We start from the raw sequence: 19,295 nt of genomic DNA on the forward strand, positions 1-19,295 counted from the left end.
CCTTCCTTCCTTCCTTCCTTCCTTCCTTCCTTCCTTCCTTCCTTCCTTCCTTCCTTCCTTCCTTCCTTCCTTCCTTCCTTCCTTCCCTCCCTTTTTTCTTCCTTCCTTCCTCCCTCCCTTCCCTTCTTCCTTCCTCCCTCCCTCCCTCTTTCTTTCTTTTTCTAGAACCGGGCCGGTGAAGCCGAAGCATGAAGCTGCCCAGTGGGATCTGCTGTTTCCTGCTCATTGGCCTGTATGTTGACTTGGCTCAGAATGGGCTGACGGGAACCCTCAGAAGACAACCACGGCAGAGGGGCTACAGAGTCCTGAGGAAGGCCCCCTCCCTCAACCGCAGAGCACGTGGGCAGTCTGAGCCGCCGCCACCGGCCACCCCAACGCAAAGGCTTCCTGTCCGGGACCCCGAGGGCGGCGCTGTGGACCTGGTCATCCCGCTGGCGAGCTCTCTAGGGGAAGAGTCGGGCTACGACGTGTTACCAGGTAAGGGAAGGACCACTCGGGGCCAGCGTTGGCCGAGGACCCCTTCGAGGAGCCTTTTCCCAGCTGGTTTCTCTGTCGCTGTCGCCCCAGCGCCCTGCTCCCTGGCTGCCTTCCCTCTGCCCTGGGCCCCCAGTTTGTCTCGCCCTCCTCTCCCGTCTCATTTCCGGCCTCCTCTCTTTTCTGGCCGTACTTGGGCCCAGTGTGTAGTCCAACCGAAGCTGGGCTCCTTCTGTGGCTCCTGGCGTCGGGGTCCGTCGGTGAGGCTGACGTAAGGCAAATCCTCGGTTCCCGAGTGGGCCGTCCCCCTCCCTTCTACAGCCCAAACAAATAACAATCCATTAGCAACCGGAGTCTGTGCGGCACAGAAGGGAGCTTCCCAAGGCCCGGCCTCCGAGCGAGTTCCTTCTGGTGGGAAGAGCTTTCCTGCACGTAGTTCCAGCCCCTCCGGCCGGGGATCTTCAATCCGATGACCTCCTTTTTAGCCACTTTCTGGAATGTTCTGCCAAAAGCAGAGAAAGCCACAGAACTCGTTTTAGGTTGGAGCTCGTGACACAGAGTCTCCGTGTGCCAAGGCTGGGCTGACTGGGGGGGGGGGGCTCGGCCACGGCTCCCCCCTCCTCTGTCCGGTCCGTGCTGTTCTCTGACCCCCTCCCCACTCCCCGATCTGCCTTCTCTTCTCCCACTCCCCACGCCTGGCCACTTCCACCTCGGCCTCCCAAGAGTCTCCCATCCGCACCCACAAAGGCCCCGTTCCCACGCTCCCCGCTCTAACACAAGGCCAGCGCTCCCCACTTCTGGCTGGGATCCCGGAGTCTGGGGGCTTTGGGGCATGTGGGGCGGCCCACAGCCAGTTATCCAGGGAGGACTGGGGGCCTGGGCCTGGGCACAAGGACAGCCTCTAGTCGTCCAGTTGCCCACCCAGCGGACGGGGGATGTGCTGGGGGAGGCTGTGGGCCTCTGTGGGTCGAGGAGGGAGAATCTGGCGGACCCTCAAATAGGGGAGCAGATGCCATGCTGTTATTAGAATGCCCAACAGATCTCTGGCAGAAACAAGAAAGGCTGTGGGCGCCATGCCCGGTACAGGCAGGACCCGGCAGGGACAGGGGAAGAAGCGGAGGGGAGGAGGGAGGACATTCCAGGCCCCAGAACAGCCTGAGCCAGAACCCCAAAGAAGGGATATCAAGGAGGGGGAACCATCTGCCAGTGAAGGGAATGCATGTGTCATCGGGGTGGCCAGGTGGCCCAAGGGATAGAGTGCCAGGCGGAGTCCGGCCTCAGACCCTCATTAGCCGGGTGACCCTGGGCAAGTCACATAATCCCACTGGCCTCAATTTCCCCATCTGTTAAATGCACCGGAGAAGGAGATGGTCAACTCCTCCAGTATGTTGGCCAAGAGAACTCCAAATGGGGTCAGGGGGAGTCGGACACAACTCAGGAAAGGAGCCGGGGGTGACGGTGCGCTTCGTCCCCCCACGATCCCCTGCGACCTCATACCGTCTCAGACCAGAAATCCCGAGGCCGGCTCTCCCGTCCCGGCTGGGGAAGACGAGCGAGCCCCGTTCCCTGGCGCCTCAGCCGGCTTGTGGCTTCTCCCTTCGGGGAGCCCCCCCAAGCCCGGGGTCCGGGCCGGCCCTCCGGCCTTCTCCCTGGCTTCACAGGCTTTCTTGTTGTCTCCCAGGCAGGAAGGGCCAGTGCTCCTTCGGAGGGATGATGATGTACAACAGGGCCGTGTGGTCTCCCGAGCCCTGCGTCACCTGCCTCTGCTCTGCCGGGAAAGTGGTCTGCGATGAGGCCACGTGCCCGCCTCGCCAGTGCCCGCGGACCGTCACCCCCGAAGGCGAATGCTGCCCGCTCTGCTCGGATGCTGGTATGGATGCGAGATCCGCGGCGTCTCCCGGCGTAACGGACCCGGAGAGAGCCGCTTCCATGCTGGCGGGGAGGGGGCTCGGGGTCTGGGCACATCTAGCCTGGGTCAGGCCCCCCCGCAGGGGCTCCAGAGCCCCCGAGCCCAGGTCGGGGCATCCATTCTCGGGAATCGTGTGGCTGACGCAGTCGGCCAAGAGGACCCAGATTGGGGCGAGGCACAGCCTGGAAGTGGGGGATGGAGAGAGGGAGAAGGGGTGAAGGCTGGGCTCCTTCCTGCCTCCCACACTTGGCGCAGGAAAACCAGGAGCCCAGGCCAGCCAACGATCACCTTATGACGTGCCTCCTACGTGCCAGGCCCTGAGCTTGGCACCAGAGAGCCCGAGCCAAGGGCGAAGCAGCCCTTGCACCGAATAGGAAAGCCCCCGTGTGCACTGAGGACGTACAAAACAACCCCCCAGGTTCAGGGCTTTGTTCTGGGGGAGACTCTCCCTGCTTTCTGTGTGTATCTGAAGTCAGCACAGCACCCCAGAACGTGCTGGGCAGGGGAGTGCCAGGGCAGTGGAGTGGGAAGGGCAGAGACTGGCGCGAGCGAGGCCCCTCGGGGTCCTGTGCCACGATCAGGGGGCGCTTTCTAGGTGGGCAGAAGTGTGGCCCAGATGCACAATTGGCCCCAGAGGTTTTCTGCCCCATGAGGGTGTCAGAGCGCTGCGGGGAAGGCCGGGGATGTCCTTTAGGGAATGGCGCCAGGGCAGAAGAACGTCCATTTTCAATTTGCCCCCATCTGCTAAAAAGCCAAGCCTGCAAGCCCGGCTCCGGGAGCCCCGACAGCGACACCTGGAGGAGACCCTGGCACACGTGCCACCGAGCTGTCCAGTGCCCGGAGCCATCGTGAGCATGGGGGCTCCTCCAAAATCGGGGCTCCAGGCCTGGGGCCCTGCTGGAGGGAGGGGGGCTCCGGGCACTCTCTCTCTCCCCTTCCCCACATTTTCTCGCTCCCCCCGCCAGTGTCTCCTCAGTGTTTAACAGTCATTTCCTAGGTGACAGCCTGGAATTTTCTGGTGATTCTTTAGCCCAAAGCGAACGTTCGGACCGGCGAGGAGAGGACTTGCTCCGGCCCCCCGGGCGGAGGGCTGGGCTACTCCAGAGGAAGGAGCAGGAATCCGAGGAAGAGGACTTCTGGGAGAAAGGCAGAGAGAAGGCCCAAAAGAAGAAAGGCAAAGGGGGGAAGCCCCAGCCCCAGAGACATGCAGAGGAGAGGCCACCGGAGAACGCGAGGAGGAGAGCGGGCCCCGGAGAGCCAAAGGCAGCCCGGCAGAACGTGGGCAGAATGGCGCAGACACCCCGGAGCCAAGAAAGGGGGGACGAGGACGAGGAGGACGAGGAGGACGAGGAGGAGGACGAGGAGGAGGACGAGGAGGACGAGGACGAAGACGAAGCTCCCTACTCCCCGGGGCCTGATCCCCCTTTGCCCAGGGCATGCACCATTTGGGAGCATGAAATGAGCTGCACCAATGCCAACCTGAGCCAAGTGCCCGTCATTTCGGACCCGGAGTTAACGAGCTTGGAGCTCATCGGTAAGGGCTGCCTGTGTCCGCGGCACTGTCTGGGGTGGGGGTGGAGGGGGGGCACCACGCTGGGCTGTTTCACTGCTGATAGAATGGAGAAAAACCCCCAAACTGTCCCAAGCTGGGAAATTGAGGGACCGTTTCATGAAGGAGTCTGCCGGGAGGCTCACAAAACACATGAAACGTCTCCTCGGAGTCAGCCGAGATTTTACCCAAAGGCTTGCAGGAGGCAGCTGGGTGGCTCCGTGGATGGAGAGCCGGGCCAGGAGGCGGGAGGCCTTGGGTTCAAATTGGCCTCAGATACTTCCTAGCCGGGTGACCCTGTGCGAGTCCCGTAACCCAACAGCTCGGCCCTTCCTGCTCTTCTGGTTGGAGCCGCCCGCAGAGCCCAGCCGGCGTCCGAGGCCGGCTGTGACGTGGCTTGGCTCAAAGCAAGTTTCCAATTCGCCCGTCCACAGCTAGAATCTAGGGGCGCGTGCGAGCCCCGGGGGGCCTGGGGAGAGCCGCAGCTCTTTCCTGGCAGAGTCCTGAGCGGGATGCTCGTGCCCAAGGCCAGCCTCTCCACTCCTCCATCACCTTTAGTGCTGGGGATATGCAGAACCTGCCTTCAAGGCGCTTCTAGTCTAATGGAGGAAACAATGTGCGAGGGAGGTAGAGGCGGGAGACAACGGGGGGCCGAGGGGGCCTCTGAGGCAGCGCCAGCATTAAGGAGGCTGGAAAGGCTTCTCGTGGGAGTTGGGAATGAATGGAGACTCAAAGGGAGGGCGAGGCAGGAGATGGGGAGCTGGATCGAGGGTGCTTGGGAGGGGGGAGGGGAACCCCAACTTTCATTCCCTCCTTGAGCCTAGGAGACTCTTTATGCCCAAATCCAGACTCCAAAAAGATGAACTGGAGGAGCTTCCTTAGATCAGTTGAGGATGACGCTATACAACAATACTGAGCCCCCAAAATTGTTCCTTTGCCCCAGGGCATCCCGTAAGGGAATCAGGCTCCAGACAGGGCCTCAGGGGTCCTGGAACCCAGGGCCCAGAAGAAACGTGTGAGTCCTGGCTCTGCCCCTGGAAGAGGCATAGGCAGCTCCTTGACTAAGCCTCTTGGAGAGGCCAGAGCCAGGGGGCAGGCAGTGCCAGGGGATAGACAGAGCCAGGCAGTGCCAGGGGGCAAACAGAGCCAGGCAGTGCCAGGGGACAGGTAGTGCCAGGGGGCAGGCGGAGTCAGGCAGTGCCAGGCTCTCTCAGAGCAGTTTTCTCAGTCGGGCGCTGGCTGTGGGCCAGGGAGGCTGGGGGACACCCCTGGCAGACAGGCCGTCCCAGAACCCCATTCCCCAGATGTAGACGGATGGTTAAAAATGGTCTCCTAGGGAATTCCATCCGCCGCATCCCGGATGGAGCATTCCTGGGAACGCCTAATTTGGAAACGCTGGACCTGCGCAGAAACGCCCTCACTGCTTCTGGGATCAGCCCCAACGCGTTCAAGGTAAGCGCGCCGCGCCGCCATCCTGCCAACCTTCGTGCCTCTCGCCTTGTCTGAGTGGCTCTCCGTCTGTTGGGCGGGAAATGGGAGAGCCGGGCCGGGCCTGTAAGCCCAGAGAACCAGCGCCCCTCGCTGGGCCTCTCCCAGTGCCAAGCTCACCGTCCCCCCACAGCGGCCAGAGAGGCCGGGCACGAACGAGGACGTCTGCGGAGCCCCAAGTGTGAGGCCCGGAGGCAAGGGGAACTCGGGGGGACGCGGGGGGACTCTGGGGAGGAAGCGATGCCCTCGTCAGCTGGGGGGGGGGCTCTCCTCTCTGCCCCACCTCCTTTGTCCCATCAGTTTTCTGCATGTGTGGGAGAGTGGTCAGCGAGCCGGCCTGAGCCCAGAATGCCCACAAGCGAGCCAGTCTAGCCTTTGCTCCAGGCGGCTCGGGGAGGCTGTCAGGACCAGAGAAGGGCCGGCCCCATCCGGGGCTGCCTCAGCCGCAGACTCTGCTTGTGTGCAGGCACCTTTGGGTCTAGAAGATGTGTGTGTGCGTGTGTGTGTGCGTGTGCATGTCTGTGTGCATGTCGTGCAGTTACTCCTGTGATCCGTCCCCCCGGCTGGGCAGGCTGCCAGACGGCCAGCAGCACGGGGCCCGAGGGCAGGAAGGCCGAGTTCCAATCTGGCCTTAGACGCTCACTAGCTGGGAGCCCCCAGAGGAGCCCCTTGACCAACTCTGCCTGCCTCGGTTTCCTCGTCTGTAACAGGGAGAGTCCTGGGCAGTGCCGCCTCCTGGGTGGCCGGGAGGCCCGAGGGATGGGCGAGGGGCGCCTCTTCCCAGCCTTTCCCTCGCCGTTCTCCATCGCTGCCCCCTGGGGAAGCGGAGGAGCCTTTGGCCCGGCTCGGAGCGAGGGAGGCTGGGGGGACGGGGCTGGCGGGAGGCCCTGCGCCAGAGAACGGTGCTGACGGTGCCCTTTGCAGCCCCTGAAGAAGCTGAGCTGCCTGTATCTGGACGGCAACGGCTTGGTCCGGCTCCCGCCCGCGCTGCCCGCGGGGCTCCTGGAACTGAAAGTCAGCCAGAACGCTCTCCGGTCCCTCGAGGAAGACGCTCTGGCAGGTGGGTGCTGCTCGCCGGGCTTCGGGGGGCCTCGGCGGCACGACTTCCCCTACTCTGCTCCGGCCTCCCTGCCTCCCTTCTCTCCCCTCTCCAGGCCCTCGGCGCCCCCTTGGCTAGCTAGCCGGGGCCCTTCCTCCTCTAGCGGCCGGGGCTGCTCTTCTGCCTCCGCCATTCTCTCCTCCAGGCTTTAACTCACAAACGCCCGCCCTGGGGCTGACTCAGAAAGGGGGGGGCGGCACTGACCCTCCTCCGTGCCCAGCCCGCCTGCCCCAAAGCCCGGCCACCCTCCTCGAAGCCTCGACGGATGTTAATGGTACCCGCTTTTGTGGGTTCCCCCCGGCGTCTGGCCCCAACCTGGGGTGCTCCATCTCCCTCACAGCCATGGCCCCCGAGCCCCGAATCTTGCCATCAATCCTTCCGCATGGACCCTCTCCCCTTCCCGTCTAGGCTGAGGGCAAGGGCTGGCCCTCAGCGAGCCTGGGATGGGCTGCCTCCTACCTGGGCTCCTTCCCTGCTTTTCCCGGGCCGGCTCCGTCCCTCGTCCTTCCTCCTCCTCAGCTTGCTTTCCGCCACCTCCCCCTCGGCCCGCCCTCTCAGAGATGCCTCCGGGCCCGCCTGGCTCTCTTCTCCCGCCCCGCTGCCCCCTGCCAATGCCCAGCTGTGTGGCGCTCCCTTGTCCCAGCCAGCCCTCCCAGGGCTCCTCCGGATTCTCCTCTGGGCCTTGATGGCCACAAGACGATCCAAAACCAGTTCTACTCCGCCATCTTCCCGGGCTCGGGGCTGGCCCGCCAGCTCCTGGCTGGGGGGGTGCCACGGGGCCTCCCAACCCTCCTTCCAGACCTGGGGCCCCCGCCCTCGTCACGGGCCCACACACGGCTTTTCTCCGTACTCCTCCTCCATCCCCAACTCGCCTGAATGGACAGAGCCCAGACAGAAGCTCCCCGACTCCCCCGGCCTCGGGCCAGAACGTTGGCACCCTCCGAGGTGGAGGCCCGACAGACGTCGGTGCTGGAGCCAAGCTTGCGTGGATGTGCTGTAGAGTCACATTGTGGAAGGCCTTTGATGGGAGGGAGGGGAGACGGGGTGATAGGGGGCTATGGAAGATTCTGGAGCAAAAGAGGGCAGCCTAAGGAGATCGGCTCCGCATGAAAGGTAGGCCGGAGCAGGGGAAACGGACCTAAGAGGCCCTGGGAGGCAGCCGGGGTCCTAATCCAGGTAGGCGGTAAAGGGGGGCCCTGGGGAGGTCATGGGGGAGGCAGGGGACGTAAGCGCTCTCGCCAAGGTCAGTCCTAGGTCACTGACTGGGTCCGAGAGGCAAGGAAGAGGGAAGACTCAAAGGTGACCCCGGAGAGCTCCGAAAGAGGCCTTGGGGGTGTTCGTTGTCACCGGCTGCAGTCGTGGCCCCTGCCGCCGGCCCTACATGCCATTCTGAAGGGGGGGGGCTTTGTTTGCTTCGGGATGGAAAACCGAGCCGCCCCCACACTTCCAAACCGAGACACTAGTGGGGATGGGGGGCACCCAGATGGCTGCGAGGGGCTCCACCACCAAACAGAAAACAGCCCGACTTAGAACATAGAACCACATCCAAAATGGGAGTCCAGGACCTCGCGGTGACAGCTCGAAGCTTCGGGGCCAGACTGGCCTCTGTGCCTTTGGGGGTTCCGAGTTCTCGGGGCTCCCTTTGTAATTCTCTGCCACGCCACCCGGATGGCCAGAAAATGGGGGCTCAGGGTAGCTCCGGGCCCGCAGAGAGCATGCTCCTAGAGGGCTCTGCCGCGGGGCTGGAACAATACAGGAGAAGCCCGGCTCTCCTGGCCCCCCCAAACAGTAACGGCGAAGGGGGCCGGACCTGGAGCCGCCGTCGGGAAAGCTGCCTTTCCGGGGGGACTCAGTAGACAGAAGGGCCACCGCACGGACACGCACTGCAGCCTTCCCGGCCAGCTCTGTTTCTGCGAGACGATCCCGAGGCGCCCCGTGCCCCCGTGCGCCGTGGGGGCTCTTCACTTGGACCCGCAGGAATGAGATGCGGCAGGGCAAATGGAAGCCAAGGACAGCGCCCGGCCCAGAGAGGATCCTTCCCGGGACTCTGCCACAAGGACCAGGGCACGGCGTAAGCCTTCAAGCTCTTCACAAATGCCAACTGCCGTGGCACCACGACTGGGCGAGGCCTGGGTGGAAGGCCGGCAGCCAGAGCCAGGTGGTGGGACCGTGCTGGAAGCCTTTCCTGCCGATGGCTGGGGGCCGGGGGGGCTCGTCTGCCTCCGCAGCTCCTGAGGAGTCTCCTTCAGACCAGGCCCGCGCGCCCCAAGAAGCAGCGTGCGGTTCTTGCCCTCGGACACACGCCCTCTCACCGACCACCAGGATGGCCAGTGAGGAAGAAGCTGGGGAGAAGAGCCGCAGCGTGCCAGGGACACTGGCTTTCCGCTGAGTGAATTCAGCCCCAAAGAAGGGCCTGGACCAGAGGACTGTCGAGACCTTTCCACACTGGGGTTTGGCCCGGAAGGTCTAGAAGGGCACAGGAGGTGTGCCAGGGCTGCGTGCCAAGCGGGGAAATGTCTGTCCACACTGTCAACACCAAAGAACGGACACATTCTCTTCTCACCACCTGAGCCCAAGCAGAAAGTGGCCTAAGGGAGGACCCAACCCGGGAAACCACCTGGCACTGCCATATGCCCTTGCGTTTGTCAGGAGACAGACAGACAGACAGACGACGGACGGAGAGGGGGGTGAGGGAGGGCTCCCTGCAGCCCCTCCCATCCGTCCTCCCTGTCTCCTTCCCGCTCCGTGTCCTCACCAGTGACTTGGAATCCTCTCCTTGGCCCCACTGCCCCACCCCTGGTGCTGGGGGGTCTGCCTGCCTCCTGGCTCTCCCCTCCTTCACTCACAGCCTCCACAGGGACCTTATTTAGTAAACTCGGGGGCCGACGGCCTCCAGGGCCGGACGCAGAGTTCTGTTTGGATTTCTAAAGCCCTTCATGGCCTGCTGCAGTCTGGCATCGCTGAAGGCTCTCGCCCGGCTCCCATCGGGGACGCTCCCCTGCCGCTCCCTCAGGCCGCTTCTCCCAACTGCGGCCACTTTCTGGGCTCTCCCGCGAGCCTGGAGATGCCTCTTTCCTCCTCTCTCCTTCCCGGCTTCCTGTAGGGCTCAGTTCTAATTGTCCTTAGGCAGGGCATTGCCCGGCCTCCTGCCCACTCCCCAAGGCCTTCCCCTGAGATGGCGCGTGTGTGCGTGTGTGTGAGTGTGTGAGTGTGTGTGTGTGTGTGTGTGTGTGTGAGTGTGTGTGTGTGTGTGGTCATCCCCATTAGAACGGGAGCTCCTTCGCTGGGTTTTATCCTTTGTAGCCCCAGCACTTAGCCCAGTGCTTGGCACACAGTTGGTCCGTCATCTGTGAAGTAAGTACCTACTACGTGCCAGGCCCTGGGCTACTGCCCTCAAGGAGCTTCTGGCCTGGTGGGGAGCCCCCACACGAACAGCTGCGTGGATTGGGGAAGGCTTTGCTGGGACCTGAAGGCAGCCAGGGAGGTCAGTGCTGGAAGAGAGGAAGGAGAGCGGCCCAGGCGTGGCGGACACCAGAGAAAGTGCCGGGGGGAGCCGGAGGCCCCTGTCCCTGGATCCAAGAGGACGTGGGGAGGAGTCTGGGAGGGAGCAGTGAGGGCTTAGTGAGTGCTAACTGACCGACCGACGGACCGAGGGCCTCTTCCATCTCCCCCTCTCTGGAGGCCTCAATCCAATAGCTTCGCCACTGAAGCACGAGATACCAGCGTGCGGGCCTCGGGGCCCACCTGCTTCACTCCGTCCTCTGACGTTCCCAGCCCTGAAGGCCTCAGACGAGGGAGTGGGGGGGGGGGCCTGGCCCAGGGGGCTGACGCCATTTCTGGGCATGCTGACTCTTGGGGAAGACGTCCTCCTCTCGGGCCCAGGGGTGCCTCTTTCTTCCATCTCCTCTGTGAGTCCATGACTGATGGGCGTCCAAACATTTGAGCACAGCCAATGGGGCCCTCCTCCCCCTGAGCCTTCTCTTCCCTGGGCTGAAGACCCCCAGCTCCTTCGGGGGGGGTCTCCCGCGGCCTCCATGGGAGAGCCTGTGCCGACTTCTCTGCCGGACACTGCCAACAGTAAGCCAGATGAACCTTCTGGCCAGGGTCTGCCCAGGGCAGAGACCAGTGGCGTTGGCATTGCCCCATTCCTGGAGAATCGGCGCCTCTCACCGTGCGCCAGGAGGGCACTAACCCACCCTGGGTTCGTGCGGACGACGGATTCCAAGAAGAGGCCTAACTTCCGCGGAGGCCCTGCTGCCCAGCGGCATCCAGCCGGCTGGTCTGACCCCAGAGTGGGACTCCTCCTGGGTGCTCTCTTAGGAGGGCCAGGCCACGGCTTTCTGCTTGTCCAGACCGCTGGACGCCATCTCTGCCAGCTCTCCCCTGTAGCACTGGCTCGTGCCCAGAGTTGGGAAGCCACCGATGAGGATGTTAAACACCAGGGAGCCACGCACGGCCCTGGGCCTTCCACTGCAGACCTCCTTCCGCGGGGCTTCTGAATCATCTCTGCCTGGTCTTTGGGCCTGGCCTCCCGGCCTCCGCTTCCCCATCTTCTCTGGGAGGAGAACCTCAGCTGGGCTCTGGGCTCCTGGCCGTTTGGGCCGATGGAGGAAGAAAGGCTCCCTGTTCCATCCGCAGGCCCATTAGGCTCCTCCACCTGGAGCTGAGGGTGCCTCACCGGGCATCCTGGCCAGCTGCCTTATTCTACACGGAAGAACCCGAAGAGCCCAAGGGCTACATGCCTGCTGGTGGTCATCCAGGGCAGGAGGGGAACCCGGGGCCCCCGGAACCAAACTGAGAGCGACCGTTAGCCTACTGGGCTGCAGCACGACAAGATTCAACAGTCAACATGACCGAGTCTCACACGGGTCCAAGAAAGGAAGCTTCCCAAGGGCGAGATGGGAGAGGCACGGCGAGGAGGCAGCTGTCTGAAGACAACGTGGGGGCCTGAGGAGTCGGCAGAGCGTGGGAGGCCAAAGGGCCTGGCAACCTCGGGCTGCATTCCAAGGGGCCGACTTCCCAGGAATAAGGAGGCGATCGCCACCCCCAGGCTGCCCCCACCCCACCTCCCAAAGACAAGTAGGCTCAGCTGTAGGCTTGGGGAGGCCGAAGAGGATCCAGACTGAGGAGGGTGACCGAAAGGGTGCAGGGCCGAGTCCTGGCCACGGTCCTTACCCTGCCCGAGAGTGGACCAGGAGGGTCCAGGGCCACGGCCAGACCGTGTGTCCTTGCTCCGAGGGTGACCAGAAGGGTCTGACAAGCCCAGGGGAGATGGTGAGTCCCCCTCTCTGAAGGCTGGAAGCAGGGGCTGTGCGAAAGGCCTGATGCGTGCCGGCCAGGTACCGCTGGCACTAGATGGGCCGCCGAGGCCACTCCAGCTCTCTGGTTCTGTCCTTCTGGGCCCGGGGCCCTCGTCCTCGTGCCTTTCACTTCCTGGGTCACTCTGGGGCTTCCACAGGAGGCGTCCCTGGTAGCCTTGGGGGACAGAGCACGGACAGTTTGCATTCCTTGGTTCCCGCTGCCATGCGGACTGCACGCCCCTACGTGTGAGCACCAAAGGCCCTCCCTGCTCTGGTGCCCGGCAGCTGTGGCCTGTCTGCATTTCTGGGGCATGAACGTGCCGCCTGCTAACTGCTCTCACGCCATGCGTCCTAGGTCTAGAGCACCTGATCACCCTGGAGCTGGAGGGGAACGAGCTCAGCGAGTCCAACGTCAGTCCTCTGGCCTTCGCCCCACTGAAGAGTCTGTCTTACTTGCGCCTGGGGAAGAATCGGTTCCGGATCATCCCCCAGGGCCTCCCCGCATCCATCGAGGTAGGTAGACGGCGCGTAGCTCTCGGTGGGATGAAGCTGCCATTCCACCATCTTCCCCAGGCCCGAAGGAGCCCTTTGCCAAGGGCTTCGGGCTTAGGGCAGTCGGAGCAGCACAAAGACATTCCCCTTGGTGACCCGTAGTGGCCGTCCTCGCCCAGCTGGCACTGACCCAGAGAGCTCGCCAAGCCTTCCCTTCTCCTTTTCGAGGGGCTTCCACGGCAGCATCTCCCCAAACCACTCCATGATCCTCCTGATCACCTCTCCCAAAGAGGATGACACCAGCCGCCCGGGAGATCATCTTGCCTCTGGGCCCTTCCGAAGGCCAAAGAGGAATCTCCATATCACAGTTCCAGTCACGGCCCTCTTTTTCTCTACAAGCTTCAATGGCTTCCTAAGGCTTCTAGGATAAAATACAAAATACTCAACCTGGTACTGACTCCCACCTGTCTCCATGCAGGTAGCAAGGTGGCATGAGTCACAGAAGGCCTGAATCTGGCCTCAGACAGTTAGCGGTCGTGTGACCCTGGGCAAGTCACTTGGCTTTTGTCTGCCTCAGCTTCCCCTTTGGGAGCACTTGGCCAGACTTTGCTATTCATGAAATAGTAGCTTGCTTTGGAAATTCTGGGCCAAAGAAATGGAGATGGGCTCATCATTGTGCAGGGAGGGCAGGAAAAATAGGCACCAGGAGAGCTGGGCGAGCTCCTTCTTTTTTAGAGCACTGGAGGAATACGATCCACATTCTGCTTGCATTGAGGAGCTGTGTAGGCATCAAAGGCGCAGAAAATCCCCTTAAACAAATGCCAGAGAAGGACCAAAGGAGCTCCTCCACCTCCTCACCCACCCCCAAAGACAAGATCCATCGATGTCAGGGGTTTGGCTGGCTACGTGTGCCCTGACCCAAGTCATCAGGGGAGGAAGCTGACGGGCCCCCAAAGAGATGGGGTAGGTGGCAGGGCTTTTCCAATCTCATTTCCCTTCCCTTTCAGGGACAGTAAAGGGCTTTAAAGTCATGGGAGGGGTTGGTCTTGCAGCCCAGAGGCGAGAGGCAATGGTGGGAGCTCCCTGGGCTGGACAAAGACACGCTTAGGAGTAGATTGTAGGAAGGTTAGTTGGGCAGCTGGGCAGAGGATGACATATGAGGGCAGCCAAATAGTATTGATTAAATGTTCACTATGTGCCCTGCACAGTGCCAAGCCTAGAGCCATAAAGAGAGGCAGAAACCAGATCTGATAGTCTGTGAACACAAAGAAGCTGTTTCCCCAAACATGCAAAGAAAACCAAGCTCTCTACCTCACTCTTGAGGGGAGGCTCAAAGGCCTCTGATCCTCAGACACAGAAAAGAAAGAGTTGAGAACTGGATCGGCTTCCTGATAATGGAGCAAATCTGGCCACTCAGCACTGGCAGAGAGAGCACAGTAAGGCCCCTTTTGGAAACGTGCCTCAATGTGGCCAGAGGCTTCCGTACCAGGAACACCCACAAAGCTGTCTGAGAAAAATGGAGGACAATAAATCCTGCAACAAGGGCACCTCTAAATGGCAACGATCCCGGCAGAAGTTCAGGAGTCTTCTTGGGTCAAATGGAACCATGGCAAACGTAAAAAAAATGACCACGCATCTGAGTTGGAGGATTTTTCTTTAACGTAGGATAAAAAGTATGCATGTGAAACAATAAACTAGCATTATGTGTCATGGGGAACGCACCATTAGTGGCTTTCCCACTAAGCACAGGGTACGTAAAGACTTTTCAACCTCATTTTAGAAACAGTATCTATTGGACAGAGATGAAAAGTCACCAAAGAAGCTCTGTTTCCACATGGGAGGACAGTTTCTGTAGGAAAACCAACAGAATATTACAAAACAAAGTGAGAGGATCTAATGAATGCCTTCAGCTAAATGCTGGAAGACGTCATCCCCACCAAGAATGTCCATCGGGTAAACAGGCAGGGAAAGGGAGGAGGCCTTTGATCAAGAAGTCGGGCCAGGTTAAAGGAACAGAAGATGAGAAGTGCCTGCCCTCAGGGAGCGCCATTCTAAGGGCATGGGCTAGGGATGACATTAACAAGACCCGCCAGGTGTCATGGGAACAAAAAGAAACAATTGCTGAAATTGTCAATGAAAACGACCAGGCGGAATGGATTCCTGTTGTCACCGACATCCTCCCTGCTCACCGACATCCTCCCTGCATTTGGCTTGCCCACATAACCTCCTACAGGTCCAGATATCGATGGGACATTTAATAGAAATAGACAAAGTGATTCAATTTCTATGAAACCACAAATAATCAAGGACTTCCCGGGAAATGATGGAAGGAAAAAGAATGACACAGCCAGTCTATTGACTGACTGAGGGGTCTCGAATGACAGCCTAAGTGAGGACCGATGAAAACCAGCCGCAACTCTATGAAAAGCAGGAAAAAGGTCAGTGGGATAAAGGAGAGCACGGAGAACTGGAAATGCAGCCCCTGGGACCCGGGGCTTTCACGGGCCCAACATCACAAAACCCCGGGGGAAAGAATCTGCTCTTCGGAATGTTGGCGAGAAATATGGCCCCGAACGGCACTCTGGCCACCGCTCCCCTGATGATATGGCCGCACCTGCAGTGAGACCCATCTTTCTGTCTATATCATCAGCGATAATTCTTGAGGATAAAAGTTTTCTCATCTAAACATTTAAAAACAGGATAAGGGATCTCGGGCAGCTGAGAGAGAGAGAGAGAGAGAGAGAGAGAGAGAGAGAGAAAGCTCATTCGGCAAACTGAAAAATTAGATGAGCCCCCAAATGGATTTAACAGTAGAAAACAAAACTGATGATGTTTGGGGCAGAGAAAAGCCAAGTAGCCAGATGCCACAGGGGAGAACCCATTGAGAGGGGGATCTTCCTTTGGCCATTTCTTTTTTTTCTTTTCTTTTTTCTTCTTTTTTTAAATTTTAAACCCTTAAAGTCTGTGTATTGACTTATAGGTGGAAGAGTGGTAAGGGTAGGCAATGGGGGTCAAGTGACTTGCCCAGGGTCACACAGCTGGGAAGTGTCTGAGGCTGGATTTGAACCTAGGACCTCCCGTCTCTAGGCCTGACTCTCCATCCACTGAGCTACCCAGCTGCACCTCTTGTGGCCATTTCTGATGAAAGTTAGATGCCCAAATCTTAAGGAACAAACACACCGAGAAGAACAGGGAGAAGAACAGGACGGCATTCTCCCTGGAGCTACAAACAAGCAGCTCTCCAAAGAAGAAATGCAAATGGCCAATGGCCACTGGAGACGTGTTTGAACTTCTGGGTGTGCAGAGAAATGATTGTGAACCCCCACTGTCTACCTCTTAAAAGAGAAGAATAATAAAGCAACGATCCCCAAGGATACCAATGGGAAAAACCAATCTTTCTCCACAAGAATATTCCTGGCCACATTCCAACGTGCCCAAAGCAGACAGAGGTATGGCAGCAGAACATTAATGGAATTCTGTTGTCTTAAGGAATAACAACTGTGAAGAATACAAAGAAGTGCAGGTGTCTTACAAGCCCAAATTTGTGCGGCTTAAAGTTTTTTTGAAAAACCTACTTATACCTTATTTAAGCTCAAGCTTAAAGCCACATCAAGAGTTGTGGCAACGGCCTCAGACACTTCCCAGCTGTGTGACCCTGGGCAAGTCACTTGACCCCCATGGCCCACCCTTACCACTCTTCCACCTAGGAGCCAATACACAGAAGTTAAGGGTTTAAGAAAAAAAAGTTGTGACAAGACTTGTAGAAGGTGATGCAGACAGTGGAGTGAGAGCTAGGCCTGGAGTCTGGGGGACCTGGGTCCAAATGTGGCCGGGTGACCCTGGACAAGTCATTTAACTTTGACAGGCTAGGCCTTGTCACTCTTCTGCCTTAGGATCGAAAGCAAGACGCAAGGGAAGGGTTTAAAAAAGAAGGGACCCGGAAGCCAACAGGACAATTATTCCACTCCCTGGCTGCTACTAATTCCGGAGGCCCTGTCTGCGATGTTCACCGGCTCCTTCTTTTCCTCTATTGAAATCTGTTTGAAATGCTTCAGCCCATTGCTGTTGAGGTTCTGCCCTAGGGGTCCTCTCGTCCCCTTCAGATTACTTAGCTTTCCCTCTGTTGTCCTGCTGCTTGGGGTGTCCCTACTGGGGAGAATGCCAGTTTATTGAAATCAGAAGCTGTTCTGGCCCCAAAGCCCGGCACGGCGTTTGGCACATAGTGGGGCCTTCAGAATGGCCTCTCCGCTGCCTGGGAATGATGCAAGCTTACGGCTGCATATAAAATGACTCCGAATGGCATTTGTTGGTTACTAAGTTTATAACAAGGTTCTCTGGAAAGGAATTAAAAAGGGAACTGCTGCCATGGGCTGCCCTTCCCAGGCTGAGAAGCACCAGGAACAGGGTGAGCGAATTCCAGTGGGGAAATGATGATTTCATTTCTTAAGCTGATGCAGCCCAACCCTTTGTAATGACATTAAAAATGAAGCAGGAGCAGCTCAACGGAGAGAGTCAGGCCTAGAGACAGGAGGTCTGCGGTTCAACTCTGGCCTCAGATACTTCCTAGCGGGGTGACCCTGGGCAAGTCATTGAGCCCCCAGAGCCTTGCCCTTCTTGCTCTTCTGCCTTAGAACCAATACACAGTACTAATCGGAAGGTAAAAAAGACAAGTGAGGCAGGGAAAGCCATTTAGGTCTTTTCATTACTGGGCCCAACCCTGAAATTCCACTGGTCTCATTCTTGCAGTGGATCCATTTTGCTAATTGATCGGTGGCTTAGAGTCTCAGGGAGTTCCCGGGGCACCGGGCGACAGTCAGGACACGCGGCAGAGGCAGCTACTAGATGCCAAGGCCAAGGCGCTCTCAGTCCCTGCCCCGAGGCCACGATGCCTGCAGCCTCTCGACACGCTCATTTTAGGGGATCGAAGGGCAAGTTTAGGCCCTGTGAGGCGGGGCTTGGCTTGGAATGACTTGTGGAAGCAAGCCAATGGGAAGAGCTGGTTGTCCTGGAATCTCCAAGACCAGCAGAACCGCTCTGGTCTCTAAGCGTCTATCAGAAGGGCACGAGGAGTCTTGTCAGAAAACACCCTCTTTTGTCCAACAAATTCAATCGTAGGGCAGGCGGTAGCTCTGGCTTCTGTGGCCCAGGCCCGACTCCCAAGCGTCCTCGCTTCTGTTTTGTTAGGAGAAATCAAAGGAACCCAAGACAGGCCACGCGCCCTTCTCCAAAGTCGGGAAGGAAAAGCGCTGTCAGACCAAAGCCGACAGAAAGGAGAAACGGCGGCACTTTGCTAACTGCCTTCCTTGTTAACTCTAGGAATTATACCTGGAGAACAACCAGATTGAAGAAATCAAAGAAACAGCTTTTAACCACACCAGAAATATCAACGTCATCGTGTTAAGCCACAATAAAATCGAAGAAAACAGGATCGACCCTTTGGCGTGGATCCATCACGAGTGAGTGCCGCCGGACGTCCCTTTCCCCCACTCCATATCAAGCGTGCTTGTGCCGGCAGGCCCTCCGGATAATGGGGGGGGGGGCTGCACGTGGGGAGGAGCCGTCAACAGAAAGAAAGTGGCCCAGGGGGCTCCAGCACCAGCTGGAAGGGCCAAGAAGGGCCCGGGGGAGAAAGCAGGCCGGGACGCCGGAGCACCGGCCAAATGACCCGCTCTCTCTCCCTGTCTCTGTCTCTCTTCCTCCTCCTCCTCCTCCTCCTTCTCTCTTTCTCTCCCCGACAGAAACCTGGAATCGGTTGATCTTTCTTACAACAAACTCTATCACGTTCCCTCCTACCTGCCCAAGTCCCTGCTGCACTTGGTGCTGGTTGGGAACCAAATCGAGCGGATCCCCGGGTACGTGTTGGGCCACCTGAAGCCGGGCCTCCAGTACTTGTACCTCTCCTTCAACCGGCTGCGCGACGACGGCATCCACCCCGTGTCGTTCTACGGGGCCTACCATTCCTTGAGGGAGCTCCTTCTGGACCACAACGAGCTGACGGCCGTCCCCTTCGGGATAGCCCGCATGACGTCGCTGCATCTTCTGAGGCTGAACAACAACAAGATACGGTAACTCCTCCTTAACGCTGTCGGGACGGCTTTTGTCTCGGTAGCCGCCACCATCCGGGCGGCCAAACCGACCTGGAGGGGGAGAAGGGTCTGAGCGGGAGGGACCCGAGCAGAGCCCACGGCCCGGAGGAGGAGACGGAGGCCGCGTTGTGTGTGGCGGGCGGGCGGGCGGGCGCGCGCGGGGGGCCCTTCGCTTCCTCTTCGGCACATCTGGGCTGCCTGGACCACCCTCACGGCCTCTCGTTCTCGCCCCTCCTCAGGAGCGTTCTCCCGCAGCGAGTGTGCAGGGCCAAGGGCAGAGACTCTCCTCTGGAGCACCTGCATCTCGAGAACAATTATATCGGCCTTCGAGACCTCTCACTTCACTTGTTTTCCTGCATGCGATCGTACGCCAGCGTCGTCCTGAGGCCACAGAAGGCCAAATAGGAGCGGGGCCGCCTCGGTCCGACGCACCCCACGGATGCTGCTTCTCTGACCCACAGAGCAGGGGGCAGGCAGCAGAACCCCCCAGTCCTGCCACCCTCCCCAGTAATGGAACCCCCCGCCCCATCCCCAGTAATGCGTCGGAGGGCACCGTGGGGTCATTCTGGGAATCGGGCGCTCGTTAACAGGCGCCGCAGAAGGCCTAAAGGAGGGCCCTGGAGCAGCCACAAGTCGCGGACAGCGCCAGGCCCCGCACCATGCCGGACTCTAAGTACGGATGGGCCGCTGGCGGCACTGGGGGAGGGGCTTCCTCCACTGGAAGGCCCCCATGCCGAGGAGAGCCCACGTTCCGACTCCTCCGTCCTCAGCTCCCAGGCCTGAAGCTCAGGCTCTGCCGGACCACTCTCGTGTCCATCACTTTGCTGAAGCCTCCTCGGCGGCCCCCGAAGGCAGCAGACTCCGGGGCTTCACCGCTGCCCCCGGGCCTGTGGCTGGG

The 19,295-nt window shown here is 59.8% G+C and overlaps 1 protein-coding gene across 1 annotated transcript in view; it reads left to right on the plus strand.

The window, feature by feature from the left end:
- Positions 1-19,047, plus strand: part of ECM2 (extracellular matrix protein 2) — a 31,391-nt gene extending 12,344 nt beyond the window's left edge. Inside the window, exons 2-10 of the mRNA XM_044656755.1 lie at positions 166-477; positions 2,156-2,344; positions 3,414-3,917; positions 5,269-5,384; positions 6,345-6,480; positions 12,175-12,332; positions 17,628-17,767; positions 18,050-18,376; positions 18,637-19,047. Coding sequence (XP_044512690.1) covers positions 189-477; positions 2,156-2,344; positions 3,414-3,917; positions 5,269-5,384; positions 6,345-6,480; positions 12,175-12,332; positions 17,628-17,767; positions 18,050-18,376; positions 18,637-18,802 — 2,025 coding nt within the window. The 5' untranslated portion in view covers positions 166-188 and the 3' untranslated portion in view covers positions 18,803-19,047. The remainder of the gene's footprint in view (positions 1-165; positions 478-2,155; positions 2,345-3,413; positions 3,918-5,268; positions 5,385-6,344; positions 6,481-12,174; positions 12,333-17,627; positions 17,768-18,049; positions 18,377-18,636) is intronic.
- Positions 19,048-19,295: the final 248 nt, after the last annotated feature.

The sequence above is a fragment of the Gracilinanus agilis genome, chromosome 1, assembly GCF_016433145.1.
Source record: "Gracilinanus agilis isolate LMUSP501 chromosome 1, AgileGrace, whole genome shotgun sequence".
NCBI classification, from domain to species: domain Eukaryota; kingdom Metazoa; phylum Chordata; class Mammalia; order Didelphimorphia; family Didelphidae; genus Gracilinanus; species Gracilinanus agilis.